Source organism: Malaclemys terrapin, chromosome 8 (genome assembly GCF_027887155.1).
Source record: "Malaclemys terrapin pileata isolate rMalTer1 chromosome 8, rMalTer1.hap1, whole genome shotgun sequence".
Taxonomy (NCBI): domain Eukaryota; kingdom Metazoa; phylum Chordata; order Testudines; family Emydidae; genus Malaclemys; species Malaclemys terrapin.
Genome location: NC_071512.1, coordinates 110,162,487 through 110,182,813, shown reverse-complemented (window position 1 = coordinate 110,182,813; position 20,327 = coordinate 110,162,487). Strand labels below are relative to the sequence as shown.

Below are 20,327 nucleotides of genomic sequence, written 5' to 3'. Positions count from 1 at the left end.
ACTTCACAAGGGAGGGGAGCTCGGCTGGACCGCACTTAGTGTTCCAGCGTCGTTCTTGGAGCAGTGTGAAGATCTCGCCCCCAGTTGCCGTAGCTGTACGGGCAGAAGCCCTAGTGTAGCTGCACTTATAAGTGCAGCTCGTTGGGGGCCAGTCCTGGCCATGTTGGCAATGGAGCACTGCTGCTGTGAGCTGCGTCTCCACTAGCAGGGTGAAGGTGCGGTTACGCTGTGCTAGAGTGGAGCAGCTGTGTGTGTGCGCAGGGACCGTGTCTGGCTGCTGCATTGCCACCGAGAGTGACCCGGAGCTGGAGGTGGAGTATCGGGAGAAGCTGGAGAACGAGTTCCCAGACTTGGGCTCCCTTTCGGACTCGAACACCGTCAACCATGACGACGACTCGTTCAGCGTCCTGGGCGGGGACTCGCTGAACGAGCAGGAGCTCCTGGAGCAGGAGATGCCGCCACTCTTCGTGCACCTGACCTGCTCGGTGAAGCTGCGCACCCAGCACAGCTCCATGCCCGTGCGGTCGCTGCCCACCTGCCTGGGTAAGAGCACGCCCTCAGGCGGCCAGGGCTGGGGCCTTGGCTGCATCCTGAGCTGAAGGGTTCCAGCGGAGCCCAGGTCAGTGCCAGGCTGCTGGCTGGGTGAGTGGAGCCCCTTGGAGCACAGCGCACTCGTCTCCCCCTCTGCCCCAGACGCTGCTCGCTTGAGGCAGGTTCCCTCCCAGGCTGGAGGCCAGAGCTCTCCCAGTACTATGCTGGTGCCGCCAGCCAGCCCTCCTGGTCCCTGGGAAAGTGGCTCCAGGGTGCTGTACAGGAACTGCAGGACCTGGGCTCCCCTTGCCTCAGGGGCCTCTTCCACCTGTCTGAGCAGGGCGGGGTTCAGCACAGGACCCCCACGCCAGCCCCTTCCCCTGACCTCCTGGTGTCCTTCCTCAGGGGAAGTGCTGAGCTGCCTGGAGACCTGCCAGGCTATGGCCAGCATTGACCTCAGCGACCTCTGTGTGACCCTGGACATCTTCGTGCTGACCTTGCCGCTGGAGATAGAAGGTGTAAACGCTGACCTTCACCACAACAGGTGGGTGTGGGGCCGGGCTGGCTCCCCTGAACTGGCTCCCCCGGCCCTGCCAACCTGCAGCCCTACGGACTGGGCGCCCAGCTGGCCTGGCTCTCCTGAATTGACCCCTCCAGACAAGGAAGGTGGAATTCCCCTCTCGCATCCTGGACCCTCCTGTAGAGCTAGGCTGCTCTGATTCCCCGTGATGTGGCACCAGGGTCCCTGGCTATGGGAGAAACGGCCCCCCCCATTCCACAACTGCTCAGCCCTTGCCTGGGGCCCCCGCACTCCACTGGAGCCCCTCTGTGTGGCTCCTGCCTGGGGCTCGGGGGCTGCTGTCCCAACCTGCGCTCTCTTCCCGTGGCAGGTACACGTCTGAGAGCAGCATCTCCTTCACCCGCTCGCCCGGGCAGCCCTCCTCCTTTCGCTCTGACGAGGAGATCATGCACAACCTGGACCGGCTGCCGTCTACGGGAGGCGAGAGGTACTACACCCCTTGGGCTGGCAGCTGGGCTCCGTGCTCGGGTGCAGTGCAGGAGCGCGGGAGAATGAACCCACTCTTCCCTCTCTCGTAGGCATCCAGCGCTCTCCAACCTCCCAGGGGTACACAGACAAGCTGTCGAAGCCACCATGAATGAGGTGAGCCCTGGTGCCCTCTCTGGGTCACCGCAGTGCCGCCTTCTCGCCCAGCCAAGCGTGTCCCAGTGCGGGGACCTTTGCTGCCTGCAGCAGGCTGCATGCTGAGAGCAGGCCCCAGGCCGTGCTGAGGACGCACAGGACACTGGCTGTGCTGCCCAGCTGCTGGGCAAGTCTGTCTGAATCCAGCCAAGGCCTGGGGTTGGTGCAGGAGGGTCTCTGACCTCTGGCCACCAGTGGGCATGGCTGGGGAGGGAGATAGAGGCCCAGGGTGCATGGTGGGGAGTGTGAGCACAGGTCACCCACATCGTGTCCTTGGCCCTTAGATCCGCTGGCTTCTGGATGATGAGATGGTGTCTGCACTGCGCCATTCGCAGGCGGTCAGCACCTCCATCCTGGAACGGGTCGCCACCCACGTCTACAGCTCCCAGGGGAGGCCTAGCTGCCACAGCGAGGTGGTGCCGTTGCAGTTCGTCTTCGGGCCCGAGCACTCCTTGGAGAAGTTCAAAGAGGTGAGAGCCTCACGGCCCCTGCCGATGTGCCCCGCCCCACCTCCCATGGGCATGCCCAGCGTGTTCTCTGCTCTGCCCTTGGCAATGCCCAGCCCCATGCGCATGCCCAGTGTGCTCTCTGCTCTGCCGTCGTCAGTGCCCGGCCCCCCTTGCAGTGCGCTCTCGTGGGCTCTGTGTTACAGGAGTTCCGGAGAATGACCCTGCCTGGCTACGTGCTCAATGCTGAGGGCAGCGATTACCACTACGTCTCCGTCAGCCGCTTGCACCCCCTGGAGGCCCCCGCCAGCGCTGTCCCCAGCCTGCAGCAGCCCGCGCCAGGAGGAAGCACTGGAGCAGCCCAGAGCCACGTTGGGCAGGAGGGGAGTAGTGAAGCAGATGCCGAAGGCCTCCATCCAATGCCCTCCCTGCCGCAGGGGGCTGGGAGCCTCTGGGCCTGGCCAGTGGGTGAGAGCCAGTTTGGGCCGGACGTGGGAAATCCACTGAGCGAGAGCGGACAGACGCAGGACGAGGTGAGAGGGATGGATACTGTCTGGACGGCATGGGGGAGCTGAGCTTCGGGAACCAGCCCTGGGGGCGGGTCAGTAACGCAGCCCCTGGTTTGGGTGCAGGAGCCAGAGGAGGTGCTGCGGCCGGAGCAAAGTGGAGCGGTGGGACACAGCTCGCTGGAGGAGGCAGCCCGGGAGATGACCCCCCTGACTCCTCCCCACTCTCGGTTCCTGCCCTTGTCCTCGGAGAAGGGGAGTGGTGAGAAATCGCCATCAGCAGCGAGCCTGGCTGACTCCGGGACCCAGGGCAGGGAAGGTAGGAGCCTGCATGGGGCTGGGCAGCATGGGCTGGGCTGGAGCCCATGGCACGAGAGCAGCTTCCTCTGTGCTGTCATGTGGTCCCTGCTTGACCCAGGTGTTCTGCATGGGGGAGCCCTGCTCCTGGGAACGGGGTCTCTCGAGGCCGTCTGCCTCCCCCTTTCTTTGCCGACCTGGGGGGTTGGTTCTGCTTGTTTGCACACGGGGGTTTGTGAACTGGGCTGTGCTGGGTTGTCTCTAGACACGCAGGCTGCTCCAGAGTCAGTCCCAGGGCCGTCGCTGTACCTCCTGGCACCCTGGGCCTGTGCTGCTAGTCAGCTGGTGTCTTGTCCCACCCTGCGGAGTCTGGGAGCCCGGGGTCTGTGCGCTGCAACAAGCTCCCTCTTCTCCCGCAGGCGCCACCAAGCAGCGTCCCAGCCGAGTGCAGAGCCTAGTGTCAAGCCAGGGCAGCATGGACTCGGATCACTTAGGTGAGATTCCCCTCGGCGAGGGCAGGCAGCGTGGGGCACGGGACTGGCTGGGCGTTGAGCTCCAAGGTGCCAGCTCCCGCTCTGGAAGGAAGCAAGGGGGGCTGTGTTCACAGGGCCCACGTTTCTGCGGCAGGTTATGATGGAGGGAGCAGTGACTCGGAGTGCGACGAAGCCCTGATGAGCGACCATGACCCCAAGTGCCCCCTGATGCCGGATTTCTGGCTCATTGTAAAGATCCAGCAGGACCGGGTGGAGGCGTATTCTCACACACGGTAACGAAGGTCCTGTGCCAGGTCCCCTCTCCACACCCCCTTCCTGTCACTCGCATTGGCCCGCAGACTTCTCCCGCTCTGCCCCCAGTGCCTTTGCTCCCCTCTGTCGCCTGCTCTCAGCCTTGCTTGCTCCTTGCGTCTGCTGTCTGAATCTGGGGCACCCTGGTGGCCCCAGCCCAGCACTGGGGTGTTCTGGTACCAGCCATGTCACACGGGGCCCAGGACAGCACAGCCCCGTCACAACGCTCACGATCTCAGACAAACAGCTGGGCGGTTTGTTCTTAAGCTTGGCAGGGCAACCTGGGCTAATGCTGCCAATCTCTGTGACCTGAGCTGGGTGGGGCTTTCTGTCGCTCTGCCCTCCCAGCTGCCCCCAGCCATGGCCGTGGCCAGGGGGATTGGGGCAGGCACCCAGCCTTCCTTGCTAGCACCTCTGCTGCTCCCTCTCTGAAGCCTCACACCCTACTCAGCAGGACTCTGCTCCAGCTCTGTGGCCTCTGCTGCTCCCAGCCCCTCTCCACTGGCTCCCCTCTGCTGATCCTTCCCACAGCAGACGGAGTCCCCCTGCATCTTCGCCTGCAGTTGGGGCCGCAGGGTACGAGTCCTCGATCCCGCTGCAGCATACCTGCCCCAAGCCTGCTCCTGCAGGGTCTGAGAGCCCCTTGCCTGCCCTTCTCTCCAGGACCCCCATGTGACTACTCTCACCCCCAGCCCTGCACTCCAGTCCTGGGTCTCTGCTCTCACCGCCCCAGTTCCCATCTCCCTGCCAAGGAGTGACTCATTGTCTCTCCCTCTGTTGTCCTGCCAGCCACTCCGGCTGCTGCTCTCTCCGTTGTCCAGGCTTGGGGTCCTGACTGGCTCTCCTTCCCTTCCATGCATCACCCCACTCTTCTCCACCCCTCCTGCCCACTGGGAGACTAGCCCTTTTTGCCAGCTGCCAAGGAGCTCCCCAGTGTGGCTGGGGCTCCCGGGCACTGTGCCCGGCGCTGGGCCCCATAGCCTGCAGCCCATAGGCCCGCTGACCTCCCTCTCTCATCCCCACGAAGCAGCCTGAGTGCAGAGCAGGTGGCGATGGCTGAGGCCGGGAAGGAGCCGGCCGGGGAGTGTCTGCGTCTCCACCAGACCGTGGTGAGGAAGATTGGCGAGATCTGCAGGGTCGTTAACCAGGTAATGTGGCTGGTAATGTGGCTCAGCCTGGCTCTTGAAGGAACAGGGGTTCCTGGGCTCAGCCCAGCCCCCAGTTCCCTCTGTAGCACCAATGCGAGGGCTCTTGCAGCCCTTGTTCTGCCTGGGCCCTGGGTTCCAGCCTCGCTCGCCCTGGGGCCTGGGCCGTGAGGAGCCGGCCTGAGCCACCCCTGTGTCTGTTGCAGCGCTTGCTGCTGCAGGACCTGCACGACAGCCACGTCTGCAACACGCTGCTGGTGGCGGAGAGCGAGGAGGACATCTGGAAGAGCGAGACTCCCTACAACTCCTATCGGCAGCGCGCCCAGCCCACCGATGGTAAGCTGCGCTCTCTCTCTCTCTCTCCCCTCACCCCCACTGCCAGGCGGGGAGCTGCCTGCAGCCCCAGCATGACCGGGGTGCTATGCCCGCATGACCCACTCTCTGCCCTGCAGATTACTCCACCGAGGAAAGCTACCAGCCCCGCGACTACCTGGCAGCCACCATGCAGTTCATGCCAGGTCACTTCGCCTGCCCCGTGGTGTGGAGCACCCTCATCCACGTGCACTCCCGTCTCAAGATGGGGCCCAATATGGGGGTCTCGCGAGGTGCGTACCGTCGGGGTCGACTGACTACCCTGCTGATGCGGGCGGGCGGGCCCTGCCTTTCCCAGGCATCCAGCAGGCGGGGGTCTGAGCGGTGCCTGCCTAGGCCTCATGTCTGCACCGGGGGGCAGAGAGCTCAGTGGGGCAGTGGGCTGCAGAACAGAGCTCAGTGTCCCGTGTCTCCACAGCTATCCAGGCGCTACGCTCGGTGCTCAATGCTTTCTGTGTGGTGAACAGGAAGAACATGTTTGTCTACCAGGAGCGATCCACCAAGTCAGTCTTCTACCTCCGGTAAGGAGCCCCCTTCCCCAGCCCTGCCCCCGGTCGCCTTGTCCCTAGGCCGTGCCCCCCTGACCTCCGCCGGGGCTATCGCCCTGGATTTCTGGGCTCCTTGGGGCAGGGACGGTCTGGGTCTGGGCAGTGCCCTGCACATGCTACTGCAGCACCTGCAGTGACTGCACCATTTCACCAGTGGTGCCAGGCAGACTGGGTCCCTCCTGCCCGCCGCTGCCTGGCCCTCCACACGAAGACCCACTGAGCCTTCAGTAAAAACCCCACTGAACTCTTGCTCCTTTTCACAGACACCTTAATGCCCCGGGCCCCACCCCCTGGGCTGAGGCTCACATTCCTCCCGTCCCTCTCTCCCTGTGCCCAGACTCTCTGAAACCACCCACAACGGGAAGGCGGGGGAAGGGGAGAGCACCCAGGGCTGCGTGTGCCACTCGCTGGCTCTGACGCGCAGTCAGGAGCCCATTCACATGGAGGATCAGACAGTAAGTCTGTGTTGCTCTCTGCCCTTGCGGGATCTGGGGCAGCTCCTCAGGGTTGTGGGGGGGGCAGGTCAGTGGGCCCGGCATGGGCACACACTGGTGGTGGGCGCCGAAGGCCTGGGATACAGGGAGCAGCCCCATCTCCTCTCTGGCAGGCAGTTGTGGGTTTTGAGGGTTTGTGAGGGGGTGCATGTGGGGCATGGGAGGTACAGGTGGGGGAATTACAGGCAGGGCAGAGGGAAGTGTGGGGTAGGAGGGTTGTAGGTAGGGCAGGGGAGAACAAAGGGGGGGGAATTGCAGACAGGGTGGGGTGTGGGGGGTCGTGTGAGCAGTGGCAGGTGCTGGAGCTTGCCAGAGCTCAGTGACTCCCCAGCAGTCCTACATGGGGCTGGCTCTAGGGGCTGTGGAAGCGAATGTGTCTAGTGTAACCCCTTTGTTCCCCCCAGGGCTCGCGCTCCTCCCTGGACACAGCCTCCTGCCGCAGCGCGGACTCTGCCCGCCCCGTGGGCCAGGTGGACAGACACATCCAGCTCATGGTGCATGGTGTCGCCCCAGCAGGTGGGTCGTGACCTCCTGGGGGAGAGAGGGCGCACAGGATCGATCACCCCCTACCCTGGGCAGTGGTGTGGGAGTGGCAGGGCTGGGCTGGGGCTCCCCCAGGGCAGTGGGCTGGGGAGTGGGCTGGGGGGCAGGATCATCCCCGGGGCTGGGGGGCAGGATCATCCCCGGGGCTGGGGGGCAGGATCGCCCCTGGGTCAGTGGGTGGGGGGCGGGCTGGGCAGCAGGATTGCTCCCGAGGCAGCGGTTTGTGGGGGTGAGGGCGCAAGATTCTCTGCCTTGGCTGTTGTCTGAGCGATGCCTGGTGCTGGGGCTTGGAGTCAGCAGCTCCGCGTGGCATGAGGCATGTCTCGGGTCAGGGGGAACAGTTTATCCCTTGGCCCAGTGCCGGGCGGGGGTGGGGGGGGCTGCTTCCTTGTCCGTGCCGGGCCCTGTTCTCCCCTTGCCCCCCCAGCTGTCCTGGGCATCGATGCCAGATGGCCCTAGGGTCAAACCCCATGCATGACGTGCAGCCCAGACAGTGCCATGCCTCCCCCGGTCGGCGCCAGGGCTACTCCTCCGACGGGAGCAGCTTGCTCTGGCACGTGGCCTCTTGGGGTTTGCTGTGACAGGCAGGTGCCCTGCTTGAGGGGCGGGGTGGGACCTCCGGGGGTGATGCCCCGATGAGCACGTTGTCCTGGGGGCTGCTCTCACCTCTGCTTCTCCCCAGGGCCCGAGATCACAGACGAGCTGGTGAAGGTTCTGCGCAGGCGTCTGGATGAAGCCACCTTGGATATCATCACTGTCATGCTGGTGCGGAACTGCAAGCTGACCCCGGCCGACGTGGAGGTAACGTGTTCCCAGGGCCCACAGCCAGATCCAGACCCCTGCCAGAGGCCAGGAGCCATCAGTCCTGCTATGCCCCCGCTGTCCCCCACCCCCAGGCCAGCCACTCTGCCGCTGCAGGGAACATCCACTGCCTGAGGCTGTCTCCTTGGCTGGGGTCCCAGGCGCTGGGGTGGCGCAGGGCCCCTGCCAGGTGTCTGAGCGCTGACCCCCTGCTTCAGGCCAGCTCTGGAACAGGGTGCCCATGAGCGCCCCGCATACGTCCGCTGGGTCCTCGGGGAGTTCTGTGTGCAGCAGCACTCGGGGGGGCCTGTCTGATGCTGCCTCTCCCCGGAGTGCTGGGCCCAGGGATGAGCAGACTTCCTCTTCACAGTTCATCCAGCCCCCAGGCTCTCCGCCCACAGAAGTCCTCCAGTTCACTCTGCCCCCAGCCTCTCTGCCCTGGCTCCCTGCTGTGGCCTGTTACCTGCGCCAGAACCTGCTCATCTTCCTGCACACCCCCAAGTACACCGACAGCAACGTAGAGCACCACTTCAAGGTGAGGGGCTGGGGCCCTGCGTGCGGCCGTGTTCCCACATGGACTGGGGGTGCATCGGAGCAGGGCTCCGGCTGCAGAGCGTGCAGGTCTGTGGCTGTCTTGCTGCGCTCAGAGGCAGCGGCCGAGTGGTCAAGTCTGACGCTTCGCTCCGGAGCCTGAGGAGAGTGAATTCCCACCCAAGGAGATGAGCCCCCTGGGAGCGGTTGGTGCAGGCAGCACTGCCGGGTGCTGGTTCCTTACCCTGCAGTCACCCCGCACTGGGCCTTGTCCCCACGCACAGGCCGAGGCCCGGGGGAAGGGGTTTGAGGTACTGGGAAGCTGCGGGCGGGGGGGTGAGCCAGCGGACAAGGAGGGTGGGGAGTAGGAGGGGCCCAGCTGCAGCACTCATCTGCGTTGAGCTACGTTGATGGTCCTGTTCCCGGCTGTCGCCGTGGAGACCCCCCCACCACGTCTGTCTCTCTTAATTCTGACAATGCCCCGTGGCTCTGTCTCCTGGCCCCACTGAGCCAAAGCCTCTGGCCAGCCGTGCCACACCTACCGAGTGAGCAGGGCTGCTGTGCCAGCCTCCACGTGGGCGCTGAGCCTGCCCCTGGGTCTGCTGGGCTCTGGCTTCCTGGGTGTGCTGCCATGTGGCTCCGAGGGCTTCATGCCCTTAAAGGCTCAGACGCCAGAGCCCGGCCTGCAGCCCCGCCCACTCCGCATGGAGGTGGGGTGGCGGATGGTGGAGAGTTCAGTGTCCGCTGACCCCCAGCAGCACTGCTTGGCTGGCAGGCTGTCTGCTCCCCTCCGCTCCAGTTGTGGGGCCTGGCAGGTTGACAGCCATCCTAGTCAGCTCAGTGGCCCGGCAGCCTTTCTGGACTTGTGGCTGAGGGGGTGATGCCACCAGCATGCAAGGCAGGTTGCTAGGCACCAGCCCAGGGCCCATCGAGTCCCAGCGGCTGGTAGATGATGAGGGCTGAGCATGGAGGGCAGGGCTGAAGCAGATGGGGCAGGCTCAGGGTTAGCAAGGGACCTGCCCATGTGGCTGGAGGCAGAGCGCTTACAGTGGGTGAAGCCACGCTGGGCTGGCACGCGCCCGCCCCTGGGACAAGGCTCTGCTCTCCTGCTGATGTGGCTGAGGCCGCCTCCCGTCGCTCAGTGAGGTGCTTACCCTGGCACGCCCTTCACCCTTCTCCTTCTCTGCTCCCCAGCACTACTTCCAGCAGGGTGGCAGTCCCGACCTAGATCTCTACCTGTACAACAAGCCTGGTGGCCAAGGCACTGGCGGCAAAGGTACTGGGGCGCTGGGCTCTCTGGCATTGGGGGAGGGGCTGAGCAGCAGGGAGCGGCTTTCTCGTGCTGAGCGTCCCGCAGGGATAGGAGGGCAGCACGTGCCCTGTGCGCAGTGTGTGGATGTGGGACCATGGGGATCATCTCTTCCCTGGGGAGGCCTCCCAGGGAAAAGCCCCGCCATGGCAGTTGGGGCCCAGCACAGCTTGGAGAGGGTCCCCTGCCCCATTCCTTCCCGTTGGAGCAGCGTGGCTGCAGTGCAGCTCTGGGGCTGGCTGGAGGCCCCTTGGACATGGCCCAGCAGCAGAGCAGTAGCCCTGATGTGCTATTCTCCGAGGGCCCCAGTGTGCTCTGCCCCTCAGTAGCCCAGGTCATTGTTCACCCAGCTCTGGGGTGACACACAGCTGGGTTCCAACAGGTAGGAGCATGGGGTAACCCTCGGGGTTCAGGGTCTTGGGTGGGGAAGGGCAGGCCCGCTGGGTGCAGGCGCCTGGCGATGGGGACCCTTGAGCACCGTAGGTACTAGCTGCTGAGGATTCGTTGTGGGTGCAGTGTCCTGCCCCCTCTCGTGGGCTGTTGGAGGAAAGCTTGCCCGTCCTGTGCTTCGTGCTGGTCCCTTGTGCCCCTCCCCTGCTGGGTGGTAATGTCCCGTCTCTGTGTCTGTCTGTGGTGAGGCTGGTGTGGCCCGCGGTGGCCTCTGAATGCTCTTCTGTTGTGTAGGAACCATGTCGGACCTTGTGCAGCACCTGTTTCCGCTCTCCCACTTTCAAGGTAGCACCTGTGGTTCGTGTTGCACTGAACCTCTTCCCCTCCCCCCACCTGGCCCCTCTGTTCCTGCCATGGACTGGTTGGGTTGTATTGTGGCTTCAGCGCTGGCTCGTGGCTGTGTGACTCCAGGCTCCCTCTTCCCAGCTGCCTGTGGGGTCAGTGAGCAGAAGGCTGCTGCTGCCTGGAGCCACAACCCTCAAATCCCCTGGAGAGAGAGTTCTGCTGCTGGCCCCCCGCCCCCAGCTCAGCCCAGGGAGCTCTCTGCAATGGGAACACATCTCCTGCCACCAGGGCACCCTGCAGGCAGTGCCCACAGGGTACAGGCTCCCTCCACGGCTATGTCCACAAGGCCCCGAGGGGTCACCCTGCACCCCAAGACCCAGGTGGCTGCATTGGGGGGTTTATAGTGGACAGCATCCCTGGTGTGATGAGGCTGGGTGGAGGGGATCCAGTGCGATGGGGCTGGGTGAGTGCTGCGGTCTGGCCAGCACTTCCAGTGGGAAAGGGGGGAGGAGGGGACAAAGCCCCAATCTCCGTCAGTGTGGGTCTGGGCGGAAATCCTGTCAGGAAGTGGGGGGACCATGATCTCGGTCGCTGTCTGTCTAGGCTGTGCCCGAGAGTGGGAGAGTAGGTTTCCAGTTTCAGCTGGGCCTTAGATATCTTCACACCAGCAATGGATTAAGGCTACGATTTTCTTATGGAAGTCACGAGACCTCTATGACTTCAGCCTGCGGCGGCTGGGAGCTGCAGGGTCCACCCGCAGCATGAGGCAGCGGGGGAACCCCGAAGCTTCCGGCTGCTGCAGGTGGCAGGGGGGACCCTGCATCTCCCGGCTGTGGAGGGGAGGGGCACAGCTCCAAGCTACCGCAGGCATCAGGCCCAGCCACAGCGGGGCCCCCCACAGCTGCCATGCCCAGTGTGGGGACCCCGCAGCTGAGCTCCCCTCTGCTCTCATAATGGGACTGGCAGCGTTGGCATCTGGTGGACCCCAGCCTGTTCCCCTGCTCCAGAGTATTGTGCCTGGATCCTGGCTGGCCTCTCATGCTGGGGCAGCCCGTGGGAACCAGCCATCTGCCTGGGGCAGGCGCTTGCAGAATGGGCCTGGGGAATCAGGCAGGTCACAGAGCTGCACGGCTAGCCCGGCCCCAGGTAGGGGGTAGCAGCCCTCCTGATGCAGGCAGACAGGGACCAGCCCTGGGTACTGTGTCCCATTCAGGTGTGCGTGCGTCAGGGGGATGGAAAGTTCAGGAGTCCCAAGGAGGACTCGTGAGCTGGAAAGCCTGCCTGCTCATGAGAGACTAAAGGAGCTCAGTGCGTTGGCAAGAGAGAGAGAAGGGGTGACTGGAGCACGTCTGAGCACCATGGGGTGGAGCCGTGTGTTCCGCTAGCAGAGGGCTCTTCAGGCTGTCAGACTGAGGCCGAACAGGCTCCGGGGCGGGAAGCTGAACTAGACAATGCTGACTATAAACAAATTCAACTTCGGATATAATTAGCCATTGCTCTAGCTCAGCCCAACGTTCTGGGCTGGCTCCAGGAATCCCCGGGGAGATTCTCTCTGGCCTGCTACGCGCCTGGTCAAACTGGATGATGATCATAGTCCTCGATGAACGTCTCTCAGCACCCACCTTGCTGGGAATCTGCCACTGACGCTTCGGTGCATGTCCTAGGCAGGGCGGGCTGCAGGGACCCTATCCGAGCGCTCTGCTGCCAGCCCAGACTGCAGAGCTCTGACATGTGGGCACCAGGAAAAGGCACCTCCTCAGCACCTCTCTGGGCTGCCAAGGTGGGCGCTGTGCTCTGGAGTGTGTGGAGCCCAGCCCCCAAGGACGATAACCTGCCGTTCAGCAGACTCCTGCTCCGCTGGAAGCATCCCCCCGCCCCCTGGAAAAGGGGTCGCTGCCTCCAGTGCTGAGTGGGGGCAGGCCACGGCCACCTGCTGCCCTCCCTGCGTGACCCACTCTCCCAGCTGAGTCGCTGGCACCCATGAGAGTGGACTTGCTGCTCTCTGCAGGGGAGGGCATTACCTTCCTGCGAGATGGATTGGGGCAGGGCCCTGTGATGGCCCCCATTGCTGGCATGTAACCTAGTGCATGGGTCCTGCGTGCGTTCACATGCCAGCAACTGTGCAGCGACTTGCCTGTCTCAGTGCCCTTAAGTGCAGGTTCCTGGGCCACCTTGCACATACTGCCCCTAGGAGGGATCTTGCCCTTACCCAGCCAACTTCCCCGCACCCTCTCCCAGTTGCCAGGGCCCTCCTGGTGGCCCACGGGGAGTTATCTCCATCTCCAGAGACATGGCAGTGGAGGGACCCCACACAGGACGATGTGCAGTGGACACAGTGCTCTTAGCCTCCTTACTGCCGGCGCTTCCTGCATGGACTGCTCTCCGCTCTTTGGCTGTTCGGAGAGCTGCCCTGGGAAGCAGTGTGGGGCTGGGTAGGGCTAGGAGGGGTTGGGTGGCTGAGTTATGGTCCCAGGGCTGGGCTGTCTCACCTACTCCTGTTGCTGCTGCTGCTGCTGCTGCCTTCCCTCCCCCCCCCCGCCCCCCACCCCCGGCGGGTGCCCCTGGTTCCGATGGAGACTGCGGACCCCTGGGGACGAGGCCTCTGGCTGTGTGTGGCACAGTGAGGCCGATTGAGGGTCTGGCTCCTGCCATACAAAGAACTAACTGCTTTATGCCCAGAGCCCCTCACTCTGCCCCTGAGGGGGTAAAACCCCCAGGCCAATGCTCAGTTCTTCAGAGCGAGGCTGCAGGCCTGGGGCCTTCCCCAGCATCATCACCAGGAGCTACAGGTCCTGCAGCACTACTGAAGAGTGTTGGATGCTGGCATGGAGAGGAGCAAGGACACAGAGCCCTGCCCTGGGAGTGGGGAGGGCATGTTCTAGCCAGGATGCTGCGGGGATGTCCAGGAGCACACTGAAGGGCATGGGGAGCTGGTGCAGCATTCGGGGGGGGGAGGGGATGGGGCGTCGAGGGCAGCATAGCTGGACTCCTTGCACCAGCCAACAATACAAATGCAGCATGATGGGTACATGACCCACACGCACCTCCTCAAGGCATCATGTGGGCATCTGCAGCCCATCCCCTCTGCTCCCCAGGCCAGGGACCCTGTCTGTCTGCACCGGGCGCTCCTGTGCAGCTGTGTAAGTGTGGGAATGCTAGAGTGGCAGCAGGACAGACCCAGCTGTATGCCAGGGGTGGCATTTCCCTCTTGGCCATGGGCACTGGCTGCAGTGGCAGCTCTCGGCAAGGGCCCAGAGTCCCTGTGGGCTGGGGGTGTCCAGTGCAGGGTTGACACACAGTCACTCGGGCTCTCCTCTCCTGCAGGAATTGCGTGCATTGCTCTGTCGTTCGTGGATGAGCATGACAGCCCCCTCTCACTGGCGCACTGGGAACGGTCTAGTTCCCTGAAGCTGCCCCCGTCCCCGCCTGGCACAGACCTGCTGCAGGACGCAGACTTCGAGAGCCTCACTGCAGTCAGCAGGCACCATGCTGAGCCCGGCACCCTCCAACCAGGTGGGAGTGCGCATGTTCTGTCCTGGAGCCGCTGAGCAGCTGCCTTGTCCCTGTCCCTGTGCCTGGGCAGGAGCTGCAGCCTGACGAGGGAGCTCTGGGCACCATGGACAGTGGGCTCAAGGCTGGGGGTAGGGGGGCTGTGGTGGTGGGGCCCCTCCAGCTGTGTCTCTGGGATGGCTGGAGCTGAGGAGGGCCTGCTGTGCTAGGGGAGAGGGCATCATGTGGCCGTGGGTGTCTCTGAGCCTTGGGGGGATCATCCCTCTGCAGGGGCCGTGCAGCTCGGGTGACTCCCCTCTTCCCGCAGGTGCCTGCACCCTGGTGCGCTTGGACGTCTGGGAGAAAGGGAACATCAGTCCCCTGCAGCTGTCGGAGAAGCTGCGCAGTGCCGTGCGCCATGCCCTGTGCGATGCAGTCATGGAGTTCCGAGTGCTGCCGGCCCCACTCTGCGTGGAGGCCGCCTGCCCGCCGGAGGAGCTAGGCAGTGGCGGTAAGCTCTGGGGCAGGATTGCTGCCATCTGGCTGTGGGGTCTCTTCTGGGTCTTCTCACCACGGGCAGCTGTGTCCTGGAGCTCAAGGGGGTGGGATGGGCCCCAGTCCAGGAGCCAATGGGAGGCTGGCCCCTTCTCCTTGGCCAGGGAGATGCTGCTCCGGCGCTGGGTCCATGGCCTCTGCCCAGGTTCTGATGTGCACTCTGTCTGCAGGAGGCCTCCGGAGGACCATGTCGGAGACCAAGGGGCTGGCTCTTCCTGCGGGCAGTGCTGGTGCCAGTAGAGTGCCCCCGCCCCCTCTGCACTTCGCCTCAGCCCCCAGCTCTAGCTCCGGCGAGCCAGTCACGCCCACAAACAAGATGGGGCGCCGGAGCTTCTGGGACATGCTGGTACAGTCAGAGGGACGTGGGCTGTAGCAGGGTGCTCAGACTGAGTCCTGCCCCGGGGCTGCGGTCACAGCGGGGCCTGGGAGGGGAGGAGCTGGCTGTACTGGATGGCAGTGGTGGGGACGGGCCTACAGCTGGAAGCCAGCTGGGATGGGTGGGCAAGGGGAGCTCAGAGCTTTGCCTCTCTCCACCACTTCACCCCCTCTCATGCCCCCTGCCCCCCCAGAGTAAGGCCGACTCCTCGGAGCTGGGCAGCCCCAAAACCACTGACGACATCGTGCTGGAGCGGCCAGAGGAGAGTCGCACCCGGCGCCGCCACAAGACCGAGAGCGTCAAGCAGCACCTGAGCCAGGAGCGTGCTTCCGCCACGGCCGAGCTGGAGCAGGCCCAGAGGCAAGTGCCCCCGGTGCTCCCTGCACGGCCGGCCGGCTGTACCCACAGCAGCCCGGGAAGGCGCGCGGTGTGGCGCTGTGTGCGTGGCAGGACTCGGAGCAAGAGTCCAGGACACCGGGCCCGAGGCTTGTAGTGACCCACACGGGGCATTACGCATGGACAGGGAGTGACCAGTGTGACGAACTGGGACTGTTCTTGCTGGGGTGTGTGAATGCTGACAGGGGAGTGTGACTAGGATGGTCTGCATCGGGGGATGGGAGTCTGCCCGAGGGAACATACCTGAGCTTGTAACATGAGAACCCAGGAAGGGGTTGGAGGCCAGGTGACTCCGGGGCCCGGGAAACTGAACAAAGGCTGTGGGAGGGGTCGCTGAAGGAGAGTGCTGGAAGCAGGCTGGAGAGATGGCTGGGAGGCAGAGATGGCTCTGACCCCCCAAAGGGGGGTGGGCTGGGATGCCCTGGGACCCCAAGCTGGACCTAACTGAGGGGGGCCCTGTTGTCTGTGCCTGCAAGACCTGTCTTGGACTGTATTCCTGTCATCCAAATAAACCTTCTGCTTTACTGGCTGGCTGAGAGTCATGGTGAATCGCAGGAAGCCGGGGGTGCAGGGCCCTGAGTCCCCCAATACTCCGTGACAACCAGACATCACCATGGGGGGAGAGGGGGGGAGCACCACCATTCCCTCATCCCTCTAGCTTCTGCTTTGCACTGCCCCTGACGTCTGTCTCTGGCCTCGGCTGCATAACCAGTGCCCTGCCCCCACAGGCGCCAAGTCTGCCAGCTCCAGGAAGGGGAAGTGGGCACCATGCACCCGCTCTTCAGTCAGACCTGCCGGCAGTGGATGGCGTTCATGAGTCGGCTGGGTATGTACCACGGGCCCATCTCCCCTGCCTCCCAGGATGGGCTTGGAATGGGGCTCTTCTCCCCGAAGCTTTGCCTGTAGTCCCTGTGTAACCATTCCTTCCTCTGGCCCACGCTGACCCCACCCTGTGCCTCTAACCCAGCATGTAAGTGCTGTTTGTTTCCTTAAAGGCACCATGTGCCCGGGGTGTGGTGTAAGCAGTAACATGGCCTCCAACAGATGGGCCTGCGCTGGTCAGCCAGTGCCTAGTGCTGCACACGGCGGCCTGGGAGACCTGGTCGCTCTCCCCAGCCCATCAGGAGGGCTCAATGTGGGAGGCGTCTGCAGCCACAGGGCTCCTGCCAGAGGGGAGAGGCCGGAGCCCAGGCCTCACACAATGCGCTGGAGATTCGGGCCCTGTCCAGCTCCGGAGAGGAGAACTGTTCCTTGGGAATACCTGCCTGAGATCCTCGCAGTCCATGCCCTCTGGCTCCGCCAAGGGCGTCCCCACTAGGGTGCTCACGAACGCTCTCTGAGAACCCGGCAGAAGGCCAGCTCCCTCTGCTCCCAGCAGGCCGCTTTGTAGCTGGGTATGTCTGTGGCTCATGCCACTTCTCCTGTGCGGGGCAGGGTGTCCTTCGGTGCAGCAGTGCTCGGTGGAGATCGTCTCCCGCTTCCTGCTCGCCTCCATCCTGGAGGAGGTGGTGAGCCTGGTCACGGCCCTGGCAAGTGACACCATTGTCAAGGTGTTCCAGCAGCACTGGTGAGTGTCGCGCTGGGGGGATCGGCCGTGGGGTTGGGAGAAGGGCCCAAGGAGCTTGGCTAGGAGGTAGGGTGGGGGGTCACTGGCAGGGATTGGGTGGGGTGGCTCCTGGCGGCCAACGCTCTGTGTGGTGCTCTCCCCTGCAGCTGCCCTCGGGGCGCCGCCTTCCTTCCATACAACCCCCATCAGAGCTCCAGTCCTCAGCCTGCAGCCATCCGACATTTCATCCTGCTGGGACGCAACTTCCATCAGTGGCGCTCCAGCACTGAGCAGGGTGAGTGCGGGCCGGGTGCAGGCATTCCGTGGGCCTGGGGGGCAGCCAAGGGGGCCCCAAGCTAGCAGTGCTGGGAGAGGGCAGGCGCCCAGGCAGAAACTTCTTGTGCCCAGCTCCGTGCCCTCAAGGCTTTTGTTCTCAGACTCGCTCGTGGCCTGTCTGGCTTGTCTCCGGGTGGGACTCAGGCTTGGGCAGTACAGGCTCTACCCCAAGCAGTAGTTCCCTCTCTCCCAGTCCGCCTGAACACACCACGTGGCACATCCTCCAGGAGGAGCCATTGCAATGTGACACGCTCCAGGCAATGCGTGTGGCGCAGGCTGTGCCAGGCACCCCTCAGGCCAGCACCGGGCGGCTGCTCCAGCCCAGAGCAATGTGCGGTGTCTGAGCAGCGGGTAACTTTCCTGGGCCAGGGCCCCCTGAGGAGTTTTATCCTGTCTCTGCTTTGCCGGAATCTCGCAGTGCAGCAAGTGGGTGGTGCGCCGTACGGAGAAGGGAAGGCCAGGCCCATTCCTCCTCCTCACAGACAGGCCCTACAGAGACTGCAGGGAGAAACAAGCTGGCGCCCCTGGGGAACATGCTGTGCTGGTCCCAGACATGCTGCTCCTTCATCAGAGTGGTTAGCTGGCTCGGACGATGCCCACCCTGGCTGGCCTCCCGTGGGGGTTCTGCCCTTAGTCCCCCGTCCCCTTGGGCAACACTTAATGCCCATGTGGGGCGAAGGGAGGGGAGTGAGGTCCCAGCGAGACCAGCTCGGAGCTGGTGCTCAGCAGAATGTGGAGAGCAGCGAGAGGAACTCCTCCAGCATCGGCTCTATCAGAACTTCATCCTCTGCTGAGAGAATCACGGGGGCCTGCTGCTCGGGGAGTGAGTGGGTGTATGTGCGCCCAGGGTCCGGTCCTTCCCATTAAAATTCGGGCCTGGTCTCTGGCTGGCTGCAGAGCTCTGGGGCTCTGACTATATCAGCACCCAGGGGTGCGGCAGCCAACACTGGTGGTCAGCTCATGCAGTCTGCAGGAAAGCTCTTCGGGAAGGTTTGACCCTCCGATCATGTGCCCAAGACCCTGACGGAGCCAGGGCAGACGAGGCCTGATGTTCCTTACTAGAAACCACATCTGCTTCCCGAGAAGGGCCGAGCCCAGTGCCCTACAGTGCCCACAGGCCTGAGCAGGTTTTGCCATCAGCTCCCCTCCAGCCCTCTGGGTGGGCTCCCCGCACAGGCTGGGCACTTTGCAGCTGGGCCCCTTCACTCTTGCAGGGCACTCTTCCAAGCCACGCCCACAAAATAAGCGCTGCCCACGAGTGTCCGCCAGCGTGGTGCTGCTTGTGGCAGATGTCCCACACAGGACTGCGCAGTGCCCGAAGCTGCCCTGGGTTCCCCATGCCGGGGGGTGCACATGCCCCTGGGCCTGGCACCTTGGCTGGGGAAAAATAAAATGGCTTCCCAGCCCCAGCCACTCGTGGCTCCAGAACGTGGCCACCTGCAGGAAATTGCGCAGGTCTGTGACCCGCTCGCACGGGGGGTGAAATAGTGAGCAATGCTGATGTCTCGGCGATCATCCCAGGCAGAGGCGCTAACCCCTTTGCGCTGTGCAGACCCCTTTCCGCAGCAGCTGCGCAGGTGGCATGGCGTTGAGGTTTTCCTACGAGCTGAGTGACTTGGGAGAGGTGGCGCTGCACGGTACCAGCCTGACCCGAGCCCTGCTCCTGTCTTGCCTGAGCTCTCCGCCTTGGCCCTGCCTGGAGTCAGGGATGTGCCCATCTTTGGCTGGGGGTGCTCCCATTCGCCTGTGCTGTCATGGTCCCTTCCCGCCCATGTCCTGACTAGACCCCAGAGCAGGTAGCGCTGGCTGGGCTGGGTCCTGACCAGGCTCGGGAGCTGACATTGTCCTCACCAAGAGCAGGTGTCAGTAGGTTGAAAGTCTCTCGCTGGAGTGATGAGCTGGTGCTTGGGCCTCGCCCCGCCCAGTGGAAGGGCCAGCTGCAGGCTGTCTCCGGGCCTTTGTGCTGGAGTAGAAGCGAGTGGCTGTGCGAGTGCTCATGCCACGGCGGGGAACACTGCACGTGCTGCTGGTTAGGGCTAATCTGACCGGGTTCAGCCACGGGGCTGTCCTGATCCCAGGGGCTGCAGACACAGGAGACCTGCAGCCAGCTGAGGGGCTGGGCGCTGTGCTGCTGTGGTTTGCCAGTGTGCCCGCGTGGCTCTAACACTAGTGCCCTGAGCGCTCGCCCTCCCTGGGAGAGGCAGGGATCTGGGGTGGCTGTTGCCTAGGAAGTGGGGAAGCCAGGAATAGCTGCTTCCCAATGCTTTTCAGACTGAGGCAGGGCCTTGGGTGCAGCATGGCCAGGGCACTGCTCTGGCAGGGCACCCTGGGCTTGGCCTCATGGAGGGTCACCCCAGCATGGCGGGTAGGGCCAGCTCCCTTTCCCTGCGATGCCAGCACAGGGAGGGGGTGTGGCTAGGATGCCCTTAGCTCAGGACTGGGTGGGAGGGAGGGGGCCTTGGCTCCACCCAGGACTTGGCATGGCAGTATCACAGGGGCCCTGGGCTGTGCTGCTCCATAGTGGCTGGTCGGCATCACAATGCTTTGGGGACAGGGCTGGGGAGCACAAGGGGAGTGCTCCCTACAGCTTGGTGGCACTCAACGTTTGGTCGTTCCCTACGTCCCCACTGAAATGTACCCACCTCTGGTATCAGACATGGGCACAGAACCCTGCCGCCCAGGATCTCAGTGCTGAGGGTGGGGCGTGGACTGTTGCCGCTGCACGGCCCAGCCTGCTCGGCGCAAACACTGGCATGCGGGGTTGGGGATTAGACTGGAACTTACGGTGCAGCCCTCCTGGCCAGCTGGGTCTTGGCAGGCTGCAGTGCTGATAGGCTCCAGCTGGTTCCCGGCTAGTTGCTGTCATGGGCCTCCTTCCCGAGGACAGGGGGTCTGTGACACCCAGGTTCCTGCCGACGCCTCCCTGCGGGGTACGGGCAGTGAGCAGCAGGAAGACACATGGTGATTCTCTCTGGTCTCTTTCAGCGCACAAGGGGCTCCAGCACTTCGAGGCCATGGAGCTGAGCTTGGCGGAGAAGGGCTCCAACTCCAGCCCCTCGCTGGCCCCGCGGCAGAGATTCCTTCTCCTGGAGATCCTTGACAAGAAGGTGAGCACAAATCCAGCCTGGCCATGCAGCCTCTCCAGGCAGGGGCTGTGGGTGAGGGCAGCCTGGCCTGGCTCCTCACAGGGCCCTGTGTAACAGTGGGGTGGGCAGTGTTGGGCAGCTGCCTCCGTCTGCCCTGGCGTGGCAAACCCCATGGTCTTCCTGTGGCCTGGTGCTGCCACCCCCTCCAGCCGGGCATGCTGATAATAGCCTTGGTGGCTTGCCAGGGCCAGCCTGTGCTCCCAGGCGCTTTGCAGTCGGCAGCTGTGGGCCCTTGTGCT

The 20,327-nt window shown here is 64.1% G+C and overlaps 1 protein-coding gene across 6 annotated transcripts in view; it reads left to right on the top strand.

Annotated features, from left to right (window-relative positions):
* Window positions 1–20,327, top strand: part of SZT2 (SZT2 subunit of KICSTOR complex) — a 74,190-nt gene that overhangs the window by 40,455 nt on the left and 13,408 nt on the right. For 3 of the 6 annotated variants that reach the window (XM_054036886.1, XM_054036885.1, XM_054036881.1), the window contains exons 32-58: window positions 262–543; window positions 937–1,075; window positions 1,422–1,538; window positions 1,630–1,693; window positions 2,017–2,202; window positions 2,385–2,711; window positions 2,811–3,003; window positions 3,401–3,475; window positions 3,609–3,747; window positions 4,794–4,914; window positions 5,118–5,247; window positions 5,364–5,516; window positions 5,702–5,804; window positions 6,169–6,286; window positions 6,730–6,841; window positions 7,551–7,669; window positions 8,040–8,204; window positions 9,395–9,476; window positions 10,194–10,244; window positions 13,569–13,757; window positions 14,062–14,244; window positions 14,459–14,634; window positions 14,858–15,024; window positions 15,789–15,886; window positions 16,495–16,627; window positions 16,774–16,901; window positions 19,928–20,049. In XM_054036886.1, coding sequence (XP_053892861.1) covers window positions 262–543; window positions 937–1,075; window positions 1,422–1,538; window positions 1,630–1,693; window positions 2,017–2,202; window positions 2,385–2,711; window positions 2,811–3,003; window positions 3,401–3,475; window positions 3,609–3,747; window positions 4,794–4,914; window positions 5,118–5,247; window positions 5,364–5,516; window positions 5,702–5,804; window positions 6,169–6,286; window positions 6,730–6,841; window positions 7,551–7,669; window positions 8,040–8,204; window positions 9,395–9,476; window positions 10,194–10,244; window positions 13,569–13,757; window positions 14,062–14,244; window positions 14,459–14,634; window positions 14,858–15,024; window positions 15,789–15,886; window positions 16,495–16,627; window positions 16,774–16,901; window positions 19,928–20,049 — 3,872 coding nt within the window. The remainder of the gene's footprint in view (window positions 1–261; window positions 544–936; window positions 1,076–1,421; window positions 1,539–1,629; window positions 1,694–2,016; window positions 2,203–2,384; window positions 2,712–2,810; window positions 3,004–3,400; window positions 3,476–3,608; window positions 3,748–4,793; window positions 4,915–5,117; window positions 5,248–5,363; window positions 5,517–5,701; window positions 5,805–6,168; window positions 6,287–6,729; window positions 6,842–7,550; window positions 7,670–8,039; window positions 8,205–9,394; window positions 9,477–10,193; window positions 10,245–13,568; window positions 13,758–14,061; window positions 14,245–14,458; window positions 14,635–14,857; window positions 15,025–15,788; window positions 15,887–16,494; window positions 16,628–16,773; window positions 16,902–19,927; window positions 20,050–20,327) is intronic. The other 3 variants (XM_054036882.1, XM_054036884.1, XM_054036883.1) reach the window with 3 other exon arrangements.